A 16600-nucleotide genomic window follows, 5' to 3' on the forward strand; every position below is an offset into this window, starting at 1 on the left:
GGAACACTGCCAAACTCATTCTATGAGGCCACCATCACCCTGATACCAAAACCAAAGATGTCACAAAAAAAGAAAACTACAGGCCAATATCACTGATGTATACAGATGCAAAAATCCAAAACAAAATACTAGGAAACAGAAACCAACAGCACATTAAAAGGATCATACAGCATGATCAAGTGGCGTTTATCCCAGGAACGCAAGGATTCTTCAATATACACAAATGAATCAATGTGATACACCATATTAACAAACTGAAGGAGAAAAACCACATGATCATCTCAATAGATGCAGAAAAAGCTTTTGACAAAATTCAACACCCATTTATGATCAAAACTCTCCAGAAAGTAGGCACAGAGGGAACTTACCTCAACATAATAAAGGCCATATATGACAAACCCATAGCCAACATCATTCTCAATGGTGAAAAACTGAAACCATTTCCTCTAAGATCAGGAACAAGACAAGGTTGCCCACTCTCACTGCTACTATTCAACTTAGTTTTGGAAGTTTTAGCCACAGCAATCAGAGAAGAAAAAGAAATAAAAGGAATCCAAACTCAGAAAAGAAGAAGTAAAACTGTCACTGTTTGCAGATGACATGATATTATACACAGAGAATCCTAAAGATGCTACCAGAAAACTACTAGAGCTAATCAATGAATTTGGTAAAGGAGCAGGATACAAAATTAATGCACAGAAATCTCTTGCATTCCTATACACAAATGATGAAAAATCTGAAAGAGAAATTACGGAAACACTCCCATTTACCAGTGGAACAAAAAGAACAAAATAAACCTACCTAAGGAGGCAAAAGACCTGTATGCAGAAAACTATAAGACACTAGTGAAAGAAATTAAAGATGATACAAACAGATGGAGAGATACACCATGTTCCTGGATTGGAAGAATCAACATTGTGAAAATGACTATACTACCCAAAACAATCTACAGATTCAATGCAATCCCTATCAAACTACCAATGGCATTTTTCACTGAACTAGAACAAAAATTTTCACAATTTGTATGGAAACACAAAAGACCCCGAATAGCCAGAGAAATCTTGGGAAAGAAAAATGGAGCTGGAGGAATCAGGCTCCCTGACTTCAGACTATACTACAAAGCTACAGTAATCAAGACAGTATGGTACTGGCACAGAAACAGAAGTATAGATCTATGGAACAGGATAGAAAGCCCAGAGATAAACCCACACACATATGGTCACCTTACCTTTGATAAAGGAGGCAAGAATATACAATAGAGAAAAGACAGCCTCTTTAATAAGTGGTGCTGGGAAAACTGGACCACTACTTGTAAAAGAATGAAATTAGAACACTCCCTAACACCATACACAAAAATAAACTCAAAATGGATTAAAGACCTAAATGTAAGGCCAGATACTATAAAACTCTTAGAGGAAAACATACGCAGAACACTCTACAACATAAATCACAGCAAGATCCTTTTTGACCCACCTCCTAGAGAAATGGAAATAAAAACAAAAATAAACAAATGGGACCTAATGAAACTTAAAAGCTTTTGCACAAAGGAAACCATAAACAAGATGAAAAGACAACTCTCAGAATGGGAGAAAATATTTGCAAGTGCAGCAACTGACAAAGGATTAATCTCCAAAATATACAAGCAGCTCATGCAGCTCAATATCAAAAAAAAAAAAAACCCAATCCAAAAATGGTCAGAAGATCTAAATAGACATTTCTCCAAAGAAGACATACAGATTGCCAACAAACACATGAAAGGATGTTCAACATCATTAATCATTAGAGAAATGCAAATCAAAACTACAGTGAGGTATCACCTCACACCGGTCAGAATGGCTATCATCAAAAAAATCTAGAAACAATAAATGCTGGAGAGGATGTGGAGAAAAGGGAACCCTCTTGCACTGTTGGTGGGAATGTAAATTGATACAGCCACTATGTAGAACAGTATGTAGGTTCCTTAAAAAACTAGAAGTAGAACTACCATATAACCCAGCAATCCTACTACTGGGCATATACCCTGAGAAAACCATAATTCAAAAAGAGTCATGTACCACAATGTTCATTGCAGCACTATTTACAATAGCCAGGATATGGAAGCATGCTAAGTGTCCATCAACAGATGAATGGATAAAGAAGATGTGGCATATATATACCATGGAATATTACTCAGCCATAAAAAGAAACGAAACTGAGTTATTTGTAGTGAGGTGGATGGACCTAGAGTCTGTCCTACATACAGAGTGAAGTAGGTCAGAAAGAGAAAAAGAAACACCGTATGCTAACACATATATATGGCATCTAAAAAAAAAATGGTTCTGAAAAACCTAGGGGCAGGACAGGAATAAAGACAGAGACATAGAGAATGGACTTGAGGACACAGGGAGGGGCAAGGGTAAGCTGGGACAAAGTGAGAGAGTGGCATGGACATATACATACTACCAAATGTAAAATAGATAGCTAGTGGGAAGCAGCCACATAGCACAGGGAGATCAGGTCGGTGCTTTGTGACCACCTAGAGGAGTGGGATAGGGAAGGTGGGAGGGAGGTGCAAGAGGGAGGGGATATGGGGATATATGTATACATACAGCTGATTCACTTTGTTATATAGCAGAAACCAACACAACATTATAAAGCAATTATATTCAATAAAGATGTTAAAAAAAAAAAGAGACAGGGAAGCCCAAAGGAAAAACAGAAGTGAGAACTGAGTAATCTTTGTTCCAGCAATGGGGAAGCAGGGCTTATCTTTGTGCCTCACACAGCCTAAATTATCCATTTTTGATAACTAGATAACTTAGTTAATTCTGGGTTTTAAATATATTAGAGATATAAATCAATAGGAAAATAAATCCCAACCTCTAAAAAAATATACCATAATTTCAGAAAAAGAAAACTTAGATAGTCTCTCCATTGTATTATCTGCAACACTATTTTCGCATTATTATAGACAGTTGAGACAGAAGTCACAGAACTTGGTCAAATAAAACTAATGTTTTTACTAAATCACAGTTTGGCATAGGGATGTAATAGGTTGAATAGCAGACCCCCAAAGCTATCAGGTCCTCATCCTTGGAACCTACAAATGTCACCTTATTTGGAAAAAGGGTCTTTACAAATGGATTAAGCTTAAGATTTTAAAATGAGATTATTCTGGATTATCTGGGTGGGCTCTAACTGCAACCACAGGCATCCTTTAAGAGGGAAGCAGGGATTTCCCTGGTGGTGCAGTGGTTAAGAATCTGCCTGCCAATGCAGGGGACACGGGTTCGATCCCTGGTCCAGGAAGATCCCATATGCTGTGGAGCAAATAAGCCCGTGAGCCACAACTACTGAGCCTGCGCTCTAGAGCCCGCGAGTCACAACTACTGAACCCCACGCGCCTAAAGCCCAAGCTTCACAACAAGAGAAGCCACTGCAGTGAGAAGACCACGCACTGCAACGAAGAGTAGCCCCCGCTCGATACAACTAGAGAAAGCCCACGTGCAGCAACGAAGACCCAATACAACCAACCAACCAACCAACCAAATAAATAAATAAAAATTAAATTAAAAAATAAATTTAAAAAAAAGAGGGAAGCAGAGGGGGATGACACACAGAGGGGAAGGTGATGTGAAGCTAGAGCAGAGATAAATCTGAAGGGATGCAACCCAAAGCCCAGGAATGCCTGCAGCCACCAGAAGCTGGAAGAGGTGAGGAACAGATTCTCCCCAGAGACTCTGGAGGGAGCACAGGCCTGCAGACACCTTGATTTTGGCTCAAGGATACTGACTTCAGAACTCTGGCCTCCAGAGACAGAATCAATTTCTGCTGTTTTAAGCCACCTAGTTTGTGGTAACTTGTTACAGCAGCCATAGAAAACTAACATAAGGGCGATCAATTTGGGGCCCAGTGGAACCAATATCAGCATTCATCTACACTTAGGAATAACAAATAATAAAGGAAAATAGAAACACGTAAGGGTCCAAAACTATATGGCATGTGTTAAGATATACTGCAGTCTGTCTTCCTGGTCATATATCACAGCAATATTTTGAAAAGAAATTTTCTTTTCAAATGTATCATATATAGAACCCAATTAACCAATTTCTTCATGATATCTAATATAGATGTTACTACTGAAACACTTTGATCAAAGTTAAGACAGTTGGCAAGTCATCCTGAAGCAGTTAGGCACTGCTGACTCAGACTGCCCGTTTCCTTCAATTCTCCTAGACACTTATTTAGTCGTGCAAATAACCACTAGCCTGTAAACCAAAAAGAAAAAAAACTCCCACCAACAAAAAACTGAGTTAGGTTAAATAAGCACCATGTGGAATATTAAGTAAAACAGCAAATCACCCAGCTTAAAACTAAATTCCAGTAGATACTGAATATAAAGTGCCCTTCTGAATATCCTGTCTGATTTATCTTTTCACCTCCATAACCAAACTGAATGCAATGCACATCATAAGTACTGCACAGATATTTGGTGAAAGAATATATGAGAACTGCAAGAGAAGAGAACATGAAAAGTAGATATAAATACCTGACTACGTGCCATACCAGGACTTGAAAAATTGCAGTTGAGGGCCAGATCCAGTCTGCTGCCTGTTTTTATAAATAAGATTTTATTGGAACACAGCCAAGCTCATTCACTTATGTATCATCTATGGCTGCATCCTCGCTCTGAGAGCAGAGTTAAGTGATGACAAAGACACATGGCCAACAAAGTCTAAAATATTTACTATGTGGCTCTTTATAGAAAAGGCTGGTCAAGTCTTGCTCAGTACCACACCATCCAGAAGGGAAGGCAATTATTACTAAGTATCTACTAATGCACTTATATTCTACTAGGTGCTAAGGAGATAGTTGAATAAGTTAGTCTCTGTTCTCAGAAAATCATAATAGAGCAGGTAAAACAAGAAGTGTGTACTCCAGTTAACAAACTTGATAGTGGGCTATGACAGAAAACTCAATAGTATTGCCATAGCACAGAAAGAACCTTTAAGTGGAGAAGCTTTCAGGGAGAAGCTAATGTTTACCATGTGAAGCATTTAATGAAAATGAGCTTTTCCTTAAAAGATATAATCAGCTCATCATAGGCAAAAAAGAAAAAACCCAGTTCCTAAGAAAATAAAACAAAACAAAACAATCATTAAACAAAAAGGAAAAAGAGATGAAAATAAAAACCAGAAAAAAATAATTCACAGTTCTGCACCTTTTAAAATGTAGTAATCAACATTTCATCAAAATTTTCAGGTTCTAAGATACCTGTTCATATAGCTCACCTTGATTTGGAAGATGCCCCTCCTGAACTACATGCTCCTTTATTCAAATTAAATGTAACTGGAAGAAAAGAATTGGTATTCCATATATATGTCAGGAAAATTATAATAAAACATCAGATATAATAAAACAAAATTATAATTAAAATCATAATAAATATCACAATGCAGCTATGTAGAAATTCATGGACATTTTGAATACATGAGAGCTGGAATGCTCCTACCCAGAGGTCATAAACTCCTGTAAAATATACTGGACTGATGCTTACAGAGCTGGGAAAGACCATCATGTGATGTAGCAGACAGCCTTGGCCACTTCCCCACTCCACTGCCCCTCTCCCCTTGGTAACAGGAATCCAATTTTGTTTGGGTGTCCGTACCCCTCACGTATGGCTTGGGGGATGCTACGGTCTGAAGGTTTGTGTCCCCTCCCAAATCCAAATGCTGAAAACCTAATGCCCAAGGTGATGGGACTAGGGGGTGGGACCTATGGGAGGTGATTAGTAAGGCTCTTTGGTCTAAACCAATCAAAATAATTCCACTCCCTTTCCAAGTGACTATTTTTGAGGTGGACATGTGATACAGTCTGGTCAATGACATTCAAAAGGAAGTCTGCTGGTGGGAAGAAGGTCTTCTAGGAAAAGTTTCCTCGCTCACAGTGGACTCCAAAGGACAGAGATGCTCTCTGTCTTCTTCTGGACAATACTGGGTCTGCATATGATGGCTGGACTGCTGGCAGCCACCTTGGGTCCAGCTACTGATAGTGTGGCATCCGGAACCATCCTACCTCTGGGACTCTTGGTATGGCAAGGTATTTCCTTATTGTTTAGGCTCATTTTACTCAGTCTGGTTACTTGTTGCTGTAGGCATTCCATCCAATTCATTGTTATCGCCTTTTCATTTTACTGAGGAGAATAACCCAGACAGATAACACCTCTTGCTCCCAAACATGTTGCTAGTTTTTGGCAGAGCCAATACAAAAGCATCCGTATTAAAAAAGGAAGAAAGAAAAGTAAAAATACCTTTTTCTTCATCATTTTCTCTGCTTAATTCCGTAAAAACAGGGACTTCCTTTAAAAAAAAAAGTTTGAAGGTTTGGTTCACAACTGCATTTACCATCAATATTCAATAGTCCTTAATTATGACTTGCTACCTAAAATGGTTAAGATACTAATTAAGAAATTATATATATTGCAAATATTCTCCAATAAATAATTATTCTACGGGGGGAAAAAAGTAGCTTTTCTATACCGAACTGCAGAAGTTTACCTACATTTTTATTTCTATTACAATTTAAGCAGGAAACAACAACGTAAAGCAATAAACTCTAGGAATCTTAGCTAGAGGATTACTTTAAACAGCAAAACCTTTCTCTTTTGTAGTACGCTTTAGTGTAATGATCAAGGGTCTAAGACTAACTCGAAGAAGACTGTGTATAAAATCCTCCCCTGCCACCTATGAGCCTTGACATCTCGGTCAATCTCATCATCTCCCTGAAGGCTCAATCATTACATCTTTAAAGTAGGGATAGCCTACATGTTTAGAGTTATGATAAAGGTTAATTAGGATAATATAAATAAAACACTTAGCATAGTGCCTGCCCTAGTGTTTGATAAATGTTAATTGTTGTTACTACTGATAAATAAGAAGGATGACCTTGAGATCCAGCTAAAATATTTTGTTAGGTAATGTCCATATAGGATTTCACAAAAGAACACAAAAGAACATGATCTTACTTTGAAAAAATTGATAAGTTTAAATGTAGAATGAGGAAGCACTGATCAACAGAATTTCCCCTGCTTTTTGGGTAAAGATACTGTTTACACCTGAAAAGTACAAGTAACTTGAAGGTTTTAGCAATATTAAACTAAAATGTTACAGAGCAATAATGTTATTCCAAAAAGTAAACCTCTTTCCTCAGTACAAGATGTGAATCCTTTGTGATTTCCACGATAGGAAGTTATAATATTTTCTCTATTGAAAATGAAGATTTAAATTTTTAAAAAGCAAGAGAATAAAAAGCTTTTAGCCTTAAGGAGTTTAAATTTCACATTTACAGCAGTTTAAGCACTGTTCCTGTTTTAATTTAATGTAGAAAACTTCTAAAAGATTGTGTGACAATATGCATGTTAATGTAAGTAACGTAACACACATTCACTCTCTCACTTATCAAAGAGTTCAATCAACATGGTACAAACACTGATTCACAAAGTGCTCCTCACTGATGTCTTACTTCTCATTGCCTGCTACTTCCTGCATCACCCTGTACTCAAGAGCTTACACGTGTGCTCAACAACGATCAGAGCAGCTGTACTCATAATAGCTAAAAACTGGAAACGAGCCACATGCTTCTCAACAGGAGAATGGATACATAAACTGTATTATATTCGTAAAATGAAATACATCAATCAAAAAAAAGAGTGAAGCACTGATAGGAAAGGATGTAGACGAACTACACATACAGAACATTATGGTGAGCTAAGGAAGCCAGACACAGAGAGAACAAACTGGATGATTCCATTCCTACAAAGTTCAAGGGCAGACTAAACTAACCAACAACCAATAGTATATCAGAACAGTGCTTTCTTCTTAGAGGACAAGGAATATTAATTGGGAATGGGCATGAGGGAACCTTCTAGGATAGTAGAAATGTTCCATATCTTGATCTGAGTGGTGGCCACATGGACTACCTATCTATTGATCCATCCATCCATCCATCTAAAGACACACGCATATGTGAAAGTTCATCGAGCTGTAACCTTAAGATTAATGCACATCATCCACTTTACTTCATGTGTGCTACACCACAATAAAAAGTTTTAAAAAATACTAAATGGCTAGTAGTTTCACATACACACTAGGCTGTATTTTCCTGCTCACACACAACTTCTAGTATGTAAGCTCCTTGAGGGCAGGGATTTTTATCTTTTGTCCACTGGCTGTATCCCCAGTGCCTAGAAGAACGCCTGGCACACAGAAGGTGACCAATAAATGTCTGTTGGAATAAATGCCTTGATCTAGTTATTCTAACACCTGAACCAACTTTATCATGCTTTCCCTTCCCCATCTACCTGGATTTTACCCATTAATTCCTCAAGACTCCTCAGCCTAGGGCATGTAGCTACCTCCAAATATTCTCGGTCCTCCCCAGGCTGGAGCAAGTGCCAGGCCTCTGTGTTCTCACACACTGTGTTCATCCCCAGCACTGCATTAATTATAATCAGTTGAAACGCTCTGTTTATGTCTTTGCCACTAGCTACTGACTCTATTTTAGAGATGAGGAAACTGAGGTTTAGAAGATTCCATAATTACACAAACTTGTGAAGTCAGTAAGTCAGGAATGGACCCAGGTTTGTCTCAACTCCACAGCCTGGACTTTTAAACTTGGCTATGCCCTTTCTCCTACAAAACTCATTCAAGGCTTAAACAAACAAGCGATTTTGCTTCTTCAGACCTTTGTCTATTGCCTCTCTTGATGACGCCCACCTGCTCTCTCCCCTCCAGACCTCTTCTCACTTGTTCTTGAATAAATTTGGCAGTTTTTTCTTCATCATCAAGGTCCTGCTTCTTCTTCTTCTCTAGTTCCAGCTGCCGGCGGATCGTCTCAGGGTCCCTATCTATATACTGAATATACCAGCCTTTTGGTGTTTCGTCCACTTTGCACAAGCCTTAAAAAAATAATGGAGTTAAAAAAAAAAAAAAAAAAAAAGTAATGGAGTTAAAAAAAAAAACAGTAACGGACACTATAATTTTGAATACAATCAAAGCTGAAAGTACATATAAATGTGGTCTCTCTCTGCAGTATTTACTCATTCATTCAAATACACTCGTTCAAACACATTCAAATACACGAATTCATACAGCACGTGAATTTTCCATATTTACAGTTAGTGCCATTTAGACTTGAATTGGAATATTTTATCTCTTTAAAGAGAAAAGAAATACTATTTTGATTTTTGACTAGGTTGAGGCAACACATTTAAACAAGGAAAACATTTAAAAAAGCATCTTGCTTAGCGATTATTGAACTGTCTCTAAGTACTTAACATCCACTGAGTACAGGATATTCTAACTTAACCAAGCAGAAATCTTCCCCCAAATGGAATAAAGAAACACACTCAATAACTAATACCCTGATACAAAATTTCTTTCTCTGTTCTTTTCCTGAACTTGCCATCCTATTAGAAATGGAAAAAGAGGCAGCAAATTTAAAAACTGCCTTAAGAAGGGGTAACAAAAGTTTCCAAAAGTGCAACGAATGTAGTGGGAAAAGTGGAAGAGGACGGGTACTGGTCCTTAACCTAACGAGTGGATGCTTCAGTGATGTACCTTTGCACTGTTGAAAGAATCACTCCAGACGCTCTTACACACCTGCAGTGCACAAAATCAATCCTGGAAGATTATGCTCCTCTCTGCCAGTTTCTAATTGCCCTACTCATCCTCTTTTTCATAAATTTACACAGAAAATATGATCATTCTCTCCCTCCCTGCAGTGCAGCCATATAACAACTGTTCACGTCATGTCTTGTTCTTACCTTCTCTGCCCAGCCACTTAGTAAAATCTGTCAGCGTCTCCCACTGCGTGGCGTTCATGTGGATATGCTCTCGGTGGCTGATGTACTCATTGTAAACGATGTTGTTGTGAACCCTCTTGGTTCCTAAGAAGAAATTAGGACACTGCTGACCCTGAGCAGATTATGAGATTATAAAGTCATTATGTGCACAAGACTTAAGGTACTTACCAAAGCGTCTCCTGAGAAGTTCTAGGAAGTCATTTCGGAATTCCCTAATAAAGCAGGGAGGGAAAGCATTAAGGTGATTTCTACAAATACATAGCATCACCTTCCTGAAATTTAAGCCATCGTACAGTTTGCATGAGCACATGATATATAAAACATCTACGTTAATATCTGTTCCGAACTTTTAAAAACTGAACAAGGGAAAAATCCTGAAAGATTACAGCTTTCAAGAATTAAAGTTAAAAGTCAAGTTGGAGTTGGAACTTTTTGTCTTGGTAAAGGTGGCACAGCAAAAGTGACCACACATCTTTGGAGCGGATTCTTCATGGAGTCTCAGTGCTACTGAATGTGGCATAATGATCCCATTCTATTGATAATAAAACATGAAGTTGGCACTTAATGTGTCCCTCTGAGCTGAGCACACTGTGTTAGGTGACAGATAAACGTAGGTGAATAAGATATACATTCTGACCAAGACATCTACAGGTGAAGAGAAAGAGAAGGCTGTTCCCATCTGGCACAGAGACATGAAAGCATCACTTGATATTTGAGAAATGACAGACATATAGACAATAGTTATTTCAAATTAAGTATTCAGTAGATATTTTCTCAAAAATAAACAAAGTGAGCCTGTCAGGTCAAGAAAAACAACGGACAGTATTTGTTGCCAATGATAAAATTTGAGCTTTCAAGCAAAAAATATGAATTCTGGTAAACTAGCATCCGCCACCATGAGTCTGACATACTTCCCAATACTTAAAGATGTTTCTGACAGCACTGAGATGACGTTAGTGAATATGATTTTATGATATTGCATAATAAAATGTATCACCGTTCAGAATTTCAGAATACCTGTGTAACTCAATGAAGCAATATTTTCCAAATGACTGATGTGTGATGTTACAAAACCATACATGGGTACAAGATCCACTTAAAGTAAAATATCACATGGATTTTAATGTCATAGAGTACAAAAGGTTTGCTAGGGGCTTCCCTGGTGGCACAATGGTTGCGAGTCCGCCTGCCAATGCAGGGGACATGGGTTCGTGCCCCAGTCCGGGAAGATCCCACATGCCGTGGAGCGGCTGGGCCCGTGAGCCACGGCCGCTGAGCCTGAGCGTCCGGAGCCTGTGCTCCGGCAACGGGAGAGGCCACAACAGTGAGAGGCCCGCGTACCACAAAAAAAAAAAAAAAAAAAAGGTTTGCTATATGGTTTCTGATTCCACATTGCAACTAATCTTTAGGAAACTACCACGCCATTGTGTTTCAATGTAATATCATAGAAGAATAGCCAAAATTATGTGAAAAGGCTATTAAAATACTCCCCCCACTTCCAACTACACATCTGTGTAAAAGCTGGACTTTCTCTATGTATTTCAACCAAGCAACATTTCAGAAGAGAATGAAGGTAGAAGCAGATGTGAGAATACAACTGTGTTCTATGAAGACAGACACTGAAGAGATTTGCAAAAATGTAAAACAACACCACTCTTATTTTTTTGTGTGCTTTTTGTGTGTTGGAAAATATAGTTAATTTTCATGTAAAAATGTTATTTTAACTGTAATAGCCTTATATTGTGATTTTAAATGAATAAATTTTTTTTAGTGTCTCAGTCTTAATCCCTAATTTACAGGCTATTAACCCACATAAACAAAAGTCTTTGGGGTTTAATACCAAAAGGTCTAAAACCCTGGAAAGAAAGAAAGGGATGGAGGCAAGACTAAATACTAATTGTAATAATAATAATTAACAGCTAATATTAATCGAGTACTGACCACTCTTCTAAACACTTTCAAAGTATTAACTCATTTAATCTTCGCATAAACCCTATGAAGGAAAGACAATACCTGAAAGGTACAAAACCTACAGATGAGGGGACTAAAGCACAGAGAAACTGTTTAAGTTCACCCAAAGTCACACAGCTCCTGAGTGGAGAAGCCCAGCTCTGAAGGACTTAATGACAAGCAGTCTGACTCCAGACCTGTGCTCTTAGCCACAATTGTTTTAGACTGAGCAATGGTTTTTCATATGTTTGAAGTGAATGGAAGAAAGACTGATTTGTGAGACATAGTTTTTTAACAATTCCACACAATGATAAACTGTCAAAACAAAAACTGAGCACAAAGATAATACAGCTATCACATTAATACGTAAGGAATGAACAGAGCTCCCAATATATTAAATATCAAGCATCTATTAAATGTCCAACTGAATAAAGCTTATGATATAAGGACGGCTTTGAGTTACTTACTCTGAAAAATAATCCATAAACTGCTGAGGATTTTCTGAAGCCAGCAGTAGTTGTCTCTGATGAGATTCGGACATACAATGACACTTAAAGCCATTCTACAAAAATGTAAAGGTAGTGGTTAAATCTTGATTTAGCTCATTATAATAGGCCCTAAATATAAGTATTTAATTAAATCCTAACAAGCTGCTCTTCGATGATAAATTGTAAAAAATAATCAAGTCACTGGCTGTAGGCACCCTATCGTTCTAAAAAATTTTTTTTATAAAGTTGAGTTTTGCAACCCTGCTAATCAAAGAATCCCAGAAGATTAAAGAGACAGAAAAATACTGCTTTAGAAAACAGACATTAGTAACAAACATTATAGGGCACAGCAACAGAAGAGCGATTTTATTTTTTGACTCAATTTAACAAATTCCTATTGGGCACCTACTTCATACAAAGTGTTATGCAAGCGTTTCGAGGACTACAACAAGGTAAAATGGGTCATTAGTGAATTTCCATTAAGGAAACTATCTTCACTCACTTTCCTATACTTTAGCTCATTACCCAAAATACACTTGCATTTTATACTTAAACCTTATTTTATCATACTAAATCTGTATCTTCTTCAGATGATTGTAAAAAACATGCAAGTTTTGACTTTGTGTCTATTCTACTTAACATTTGAACCTGATTCTCCACTAGTAAGAGAAATGAAAAATGTGCCTCTCCTCTGTCTCCCCCATCTTGGTGAACAGCACTGTCCTGTACCGTCACCCGGCCAGGACCCAGGACAGCATCCCAGAGTCCTCTACCTCCACTCAGCACTACGTCTACTCCGCCGACCTAATAACTTACCCAGTCCCTCGGCTCAATCCCATTGCCACTGCCCTGATTTCAACACTCAATCTTGCTTAGAGCAGTTTCCTAATCTTCAGTCATCCACAGATGCCTACACAATTCTTGCCTCTTCTGTGCCCTACCTATGCATTACTCTTCCTTAACTGCGTCTTAAAAGGAGATTTGATATCAGTCTCATAAACAAAAAACCAGCACCACTTCCCATAAATTACAAATAAATCAGTAAGATGAAAGCAAAATAATGTTATTAAATTCTAGAAACTCAAGGGAGTGGATGGGCAGGAGGGGAATACTCCAGATCTGACCTCCCTCCCCCTCATTCTTCCGGTATTAGAGACAGAGACAGGGGAGGGGGCTTGTAGAGGTCAGCTTCTCCTCCCCTAGGCAGGGAAGGGCAATGAACAGATGTGAGGGCAAACAGGTCAGAATCACCCCAAGTGTCTTACTCTGAAAAGTAGTAATTAAAAGAGAGAATCAAACGTGTCTTCTCTTTCCCTGAGGAATTCTATTTTAGGATAACATTTGAGGATAACCAAATAACCCTAGTTAATGAGAAAAAGCTCATTTTTTCAAAAGAATGGTGGTCAACAATGAATGTAAAAAGAACTAGAAAAATAACCACTTTTCAACTTCTAATGAAATAAGTGACTCAAGCAAAGATGTTAAAACACATGAGTGGGCTTCCCTGGTGGCACAGTGGTTGAGGGTCCGCCTGCCGATGCAGGGGACACGGGTTCGTGCCCCGGTCCGGGAAGATCCCACATGCCGCGGAGCGGCTGGGCCCGTGAGCCATGGCCGCTGAGCCTGCGACCCTGTGCTCTGCAACATGAGAGGCCACAACAGTGAGAGGCCTGCGTACCGCAAAAAAAAAAAAAAAAAAAAAAACACATGAGTAAAAGGCTGATGGGAAATTGGAGCTATAGGCACGATTCCACACTCCACTAGTATTTGTTACCAGTTCCCCCATAGTTACTTGCTCTTGCAAAGGGGAAAATATTACTTTCCAACATTACTTTACAGGCTGTCAACCGTACTCAATTTTCTTAGCACTACCAGACATCATGCGCTTTCTTATTTGATGCAATGTGATATACACAGGGTCACCTATCAAGGATTCTGCTCCCAAATATTTAACCTGACCCTAACAAGCCTTCAGACCTAAGTTCCAGTTTACAAAAACTACAAGAGTTAGAGAAAGAAGACGAACGACAACCACAAGAAAAGTTAATTGTTAAAGGGGGAATCCTCTAGGATCATTACTGGCCTAGCCTCTTCAAGTCCATGTCAAGAAAAACAACAGAGGGGAAGGGAGGGAATTCTATTTTAAATTTAAGATTGAGAGAGAATTAAAAGTCCTAACACCCGACACCACAGAGATTTTTAGGGCAATGCAACTATTCTGTATGATACTATAATGGTGGATATTTGTCATGATACATTTGTCCAAAGCCACAGAATGTTCAACACCAAGAGTGAACCTTAATACAAACTATGGACTTTGGTGCTAATGATGTGCCAATGTAGTGTTATTGACTGTAACAAAAGTACCATTCTGTTGCACCAGGTTGATGGTTGGGGAGGCTGTACATGTTGAGGGCAGGGTGGGTACGAGAAATCTCTGTACCTTCTGCTCATTTTTGCTGTGAACCTGAAACTGCTCTAAAAAATCTATTTTTTAAAAAGTTCAAATAACCAAATCCAATGTATAGCTTTTGACTGGATCTGGGTTTGTTTGTTTTTGTTTTTACTTTATTTTATTCAGGTATAGTTGATTTACATGTTGTGTTAATTCCTGCTGTACACCAAAGTGATTCAGTTTTTTATATATATATACATACATACATATATAATTCTTTTTCATATTCTTTTCCATTATGGTTTATCACAGGATATTGAATATAGTTCCCCATGCTAAAAAAAACTGTTTTAAAAAGCATTTATGGGAACAATTGAGAAAATGTGACTATGGAGTATGCACCAGATGATATGACGAAATATTTATTAATTTTGTTACGTGTGATGACATATATTGTGGCTATATAGAAAAATATCCTAATATTTTAGAGGAGCGTAGTTAAATATTTATAGGTGAAATACCCTGATGCTTGTAATTTACTTTACATATTTCAGAGAAAAGGAAACATGGCAAAGTATTTAAAATGTTAAGTGAAACTTAAAGCGTTAAATCTGGGTAGTGGATATATGGATGTTCCCTGTACTAGTCTCTAGTTTTCTGTGTAAGAATTTTACCTTGACTAGTGACTAGTAGTAAAGAGAAATGAAAGAGAATAACTGTATCAATGTTATTCAACGCGAGGCCACCTGAAGTATCTCATCCCTCACTTGCAGAAACACTGGATTAGATTCCAAGTGCCCAGTGCTCTTCCTTTCCTACCCAATTCAATCTCCAGAGAAAAACGTGATCCTGTCACTAGCCTGCTCTCAATTTTTCCAGGTGCTTCATCATCCATCTAAATAATGGGGAAAAGTGTAAACTCCACAGCACAGCAAAGTTTTTTCAAGATCTGCTCAAAGACCCCTTGAGCCACCTTACACATAATTCGCTCATTTAAAACTCACAACAATCTTACAAGTAGGGACACTTACTATTCTCACTTTTCAGATAAGTAAACAGGCAGAGACAATGTGACTTGTCGGCTTCCTAATTCTGATTCTGACTCCAGAGGCCACATCTCACTCGCAATAACATCCTGGTCCTGGCACATGGCAGGTGCTCGATGAATGCTTGTTAGGTGACTAGTGTGCAAGAGCTTAGTTCTCCTTTTTCATCAGATCCCGAAAAGAGGTGTACACCCTTATCATGTCTAAGAGCCACGGCAAGTCAGAGACGTCTGTTACTATCACTCCCGGGCGTCCGGCTCGGCACTGTTCACCCCCCGTTTCTTGACTTGAGTGGGGTCACTTCTCCGAGGGCTGCAAAACCTTTTCTTACTTCACTTCTTTTTTGCGGTTAGACTGGGGAACAAGGAGGTGTCAAAGGCCACTGGTTCTCTGCCAGGACGGGGGCTGAAGGGAAGGACGGCCCTACTGAGTTGAGTCCTTGACTCACCCTGCGCAGCCCCCACGACTAGGGACGGGAGACCCAGGCCCTCACCCCGGCGTCGGGGACCTCAGCCTGCACCTCCAGCGGGGTCCCTCCGGGGAGAGGAGGGGGTGGACACGGGGTCGCCCCGGGCCCGCTTACCTCGTCCCGGCACTGCTTCTGGCACATCTGGCAATACCAGCGCAACTTCTGAAGCCCCTTGGACTTGATTCTGTTGGCGATGGCCTTAGGGGTAAGAAAATCTGATTTCCCCATCGCGCCCTCCGCAGCAACAACTTTCCGCAGACCAGCGCCTGGTTGACCGGAAGCGGAACAGGGCTGGCGGGGGTGGGCAGGACAAATATCCTCGGCTAGTCTGAAGGAGGTGGGGCTTCGGAAGCCTGGGCACCACCACCCCCCAACGCTCGCGAGGCTTCGTTCCATCCTGCGAGAAGAAAC

The 16600-nt window shown here is 39.2% G+C and overlaps 1 protein-coding gene across 1 annotated transcript in view; it reads right to left on the reverse strand.

Moving 5' to 3' along the window:
- Nucleotides 1–16470, reverse strand: part of KIN (Kin17 DNA and RNA binding protein) — a 37093-nt gene extending 20623 nt beyond the window's left edge. Inside the window, exons 1-7 of the mRNA XM_065872093.1 lie at nt 16304–16470; nt 12259–12353; nt 10010–10053; nt 9803–9925; nt 8754–8935; nt 6290–6338; nt 5271–5328 (exon numbers count right to left, since the gene is read on the reverse strand). Of these exons, the coding sequence (XP_065728165.1) occupies nt 5271–5328; nt 6290–6338; nt 8754–8935; nt 9803–9925; nt 10010–10053; nt 12259–12353; nt 16304–16417 (665 nt within the window). The 5' untranslated portion in view covers nt 16418–16470. The remainder of the gene's footprint in view (nt 1–5270; nt 5329–6289; nt 6339–8753; nt 8936–9802; nt 9926–10009; nt 10054–12258; nt 12354–16303) is intronic.
- Nucleotides 16471–16600: the final 130 nt, after the last annotated feature.

This window comes from Phocoena phocoena, chromosome 2 (assembly GCF_963924675.1).
Source record: "Phocoena phocoena chromosome 2, mPhoPho1.1, whole genome shotgun sequence".
In the NCBI taxonomy this organism is placed as follows: Eukaryota; Metazoa; Chordata; class Mammalia; order Artiodactyla; family Phocoenidae; genus Phocoena; species Phocoena phocoena.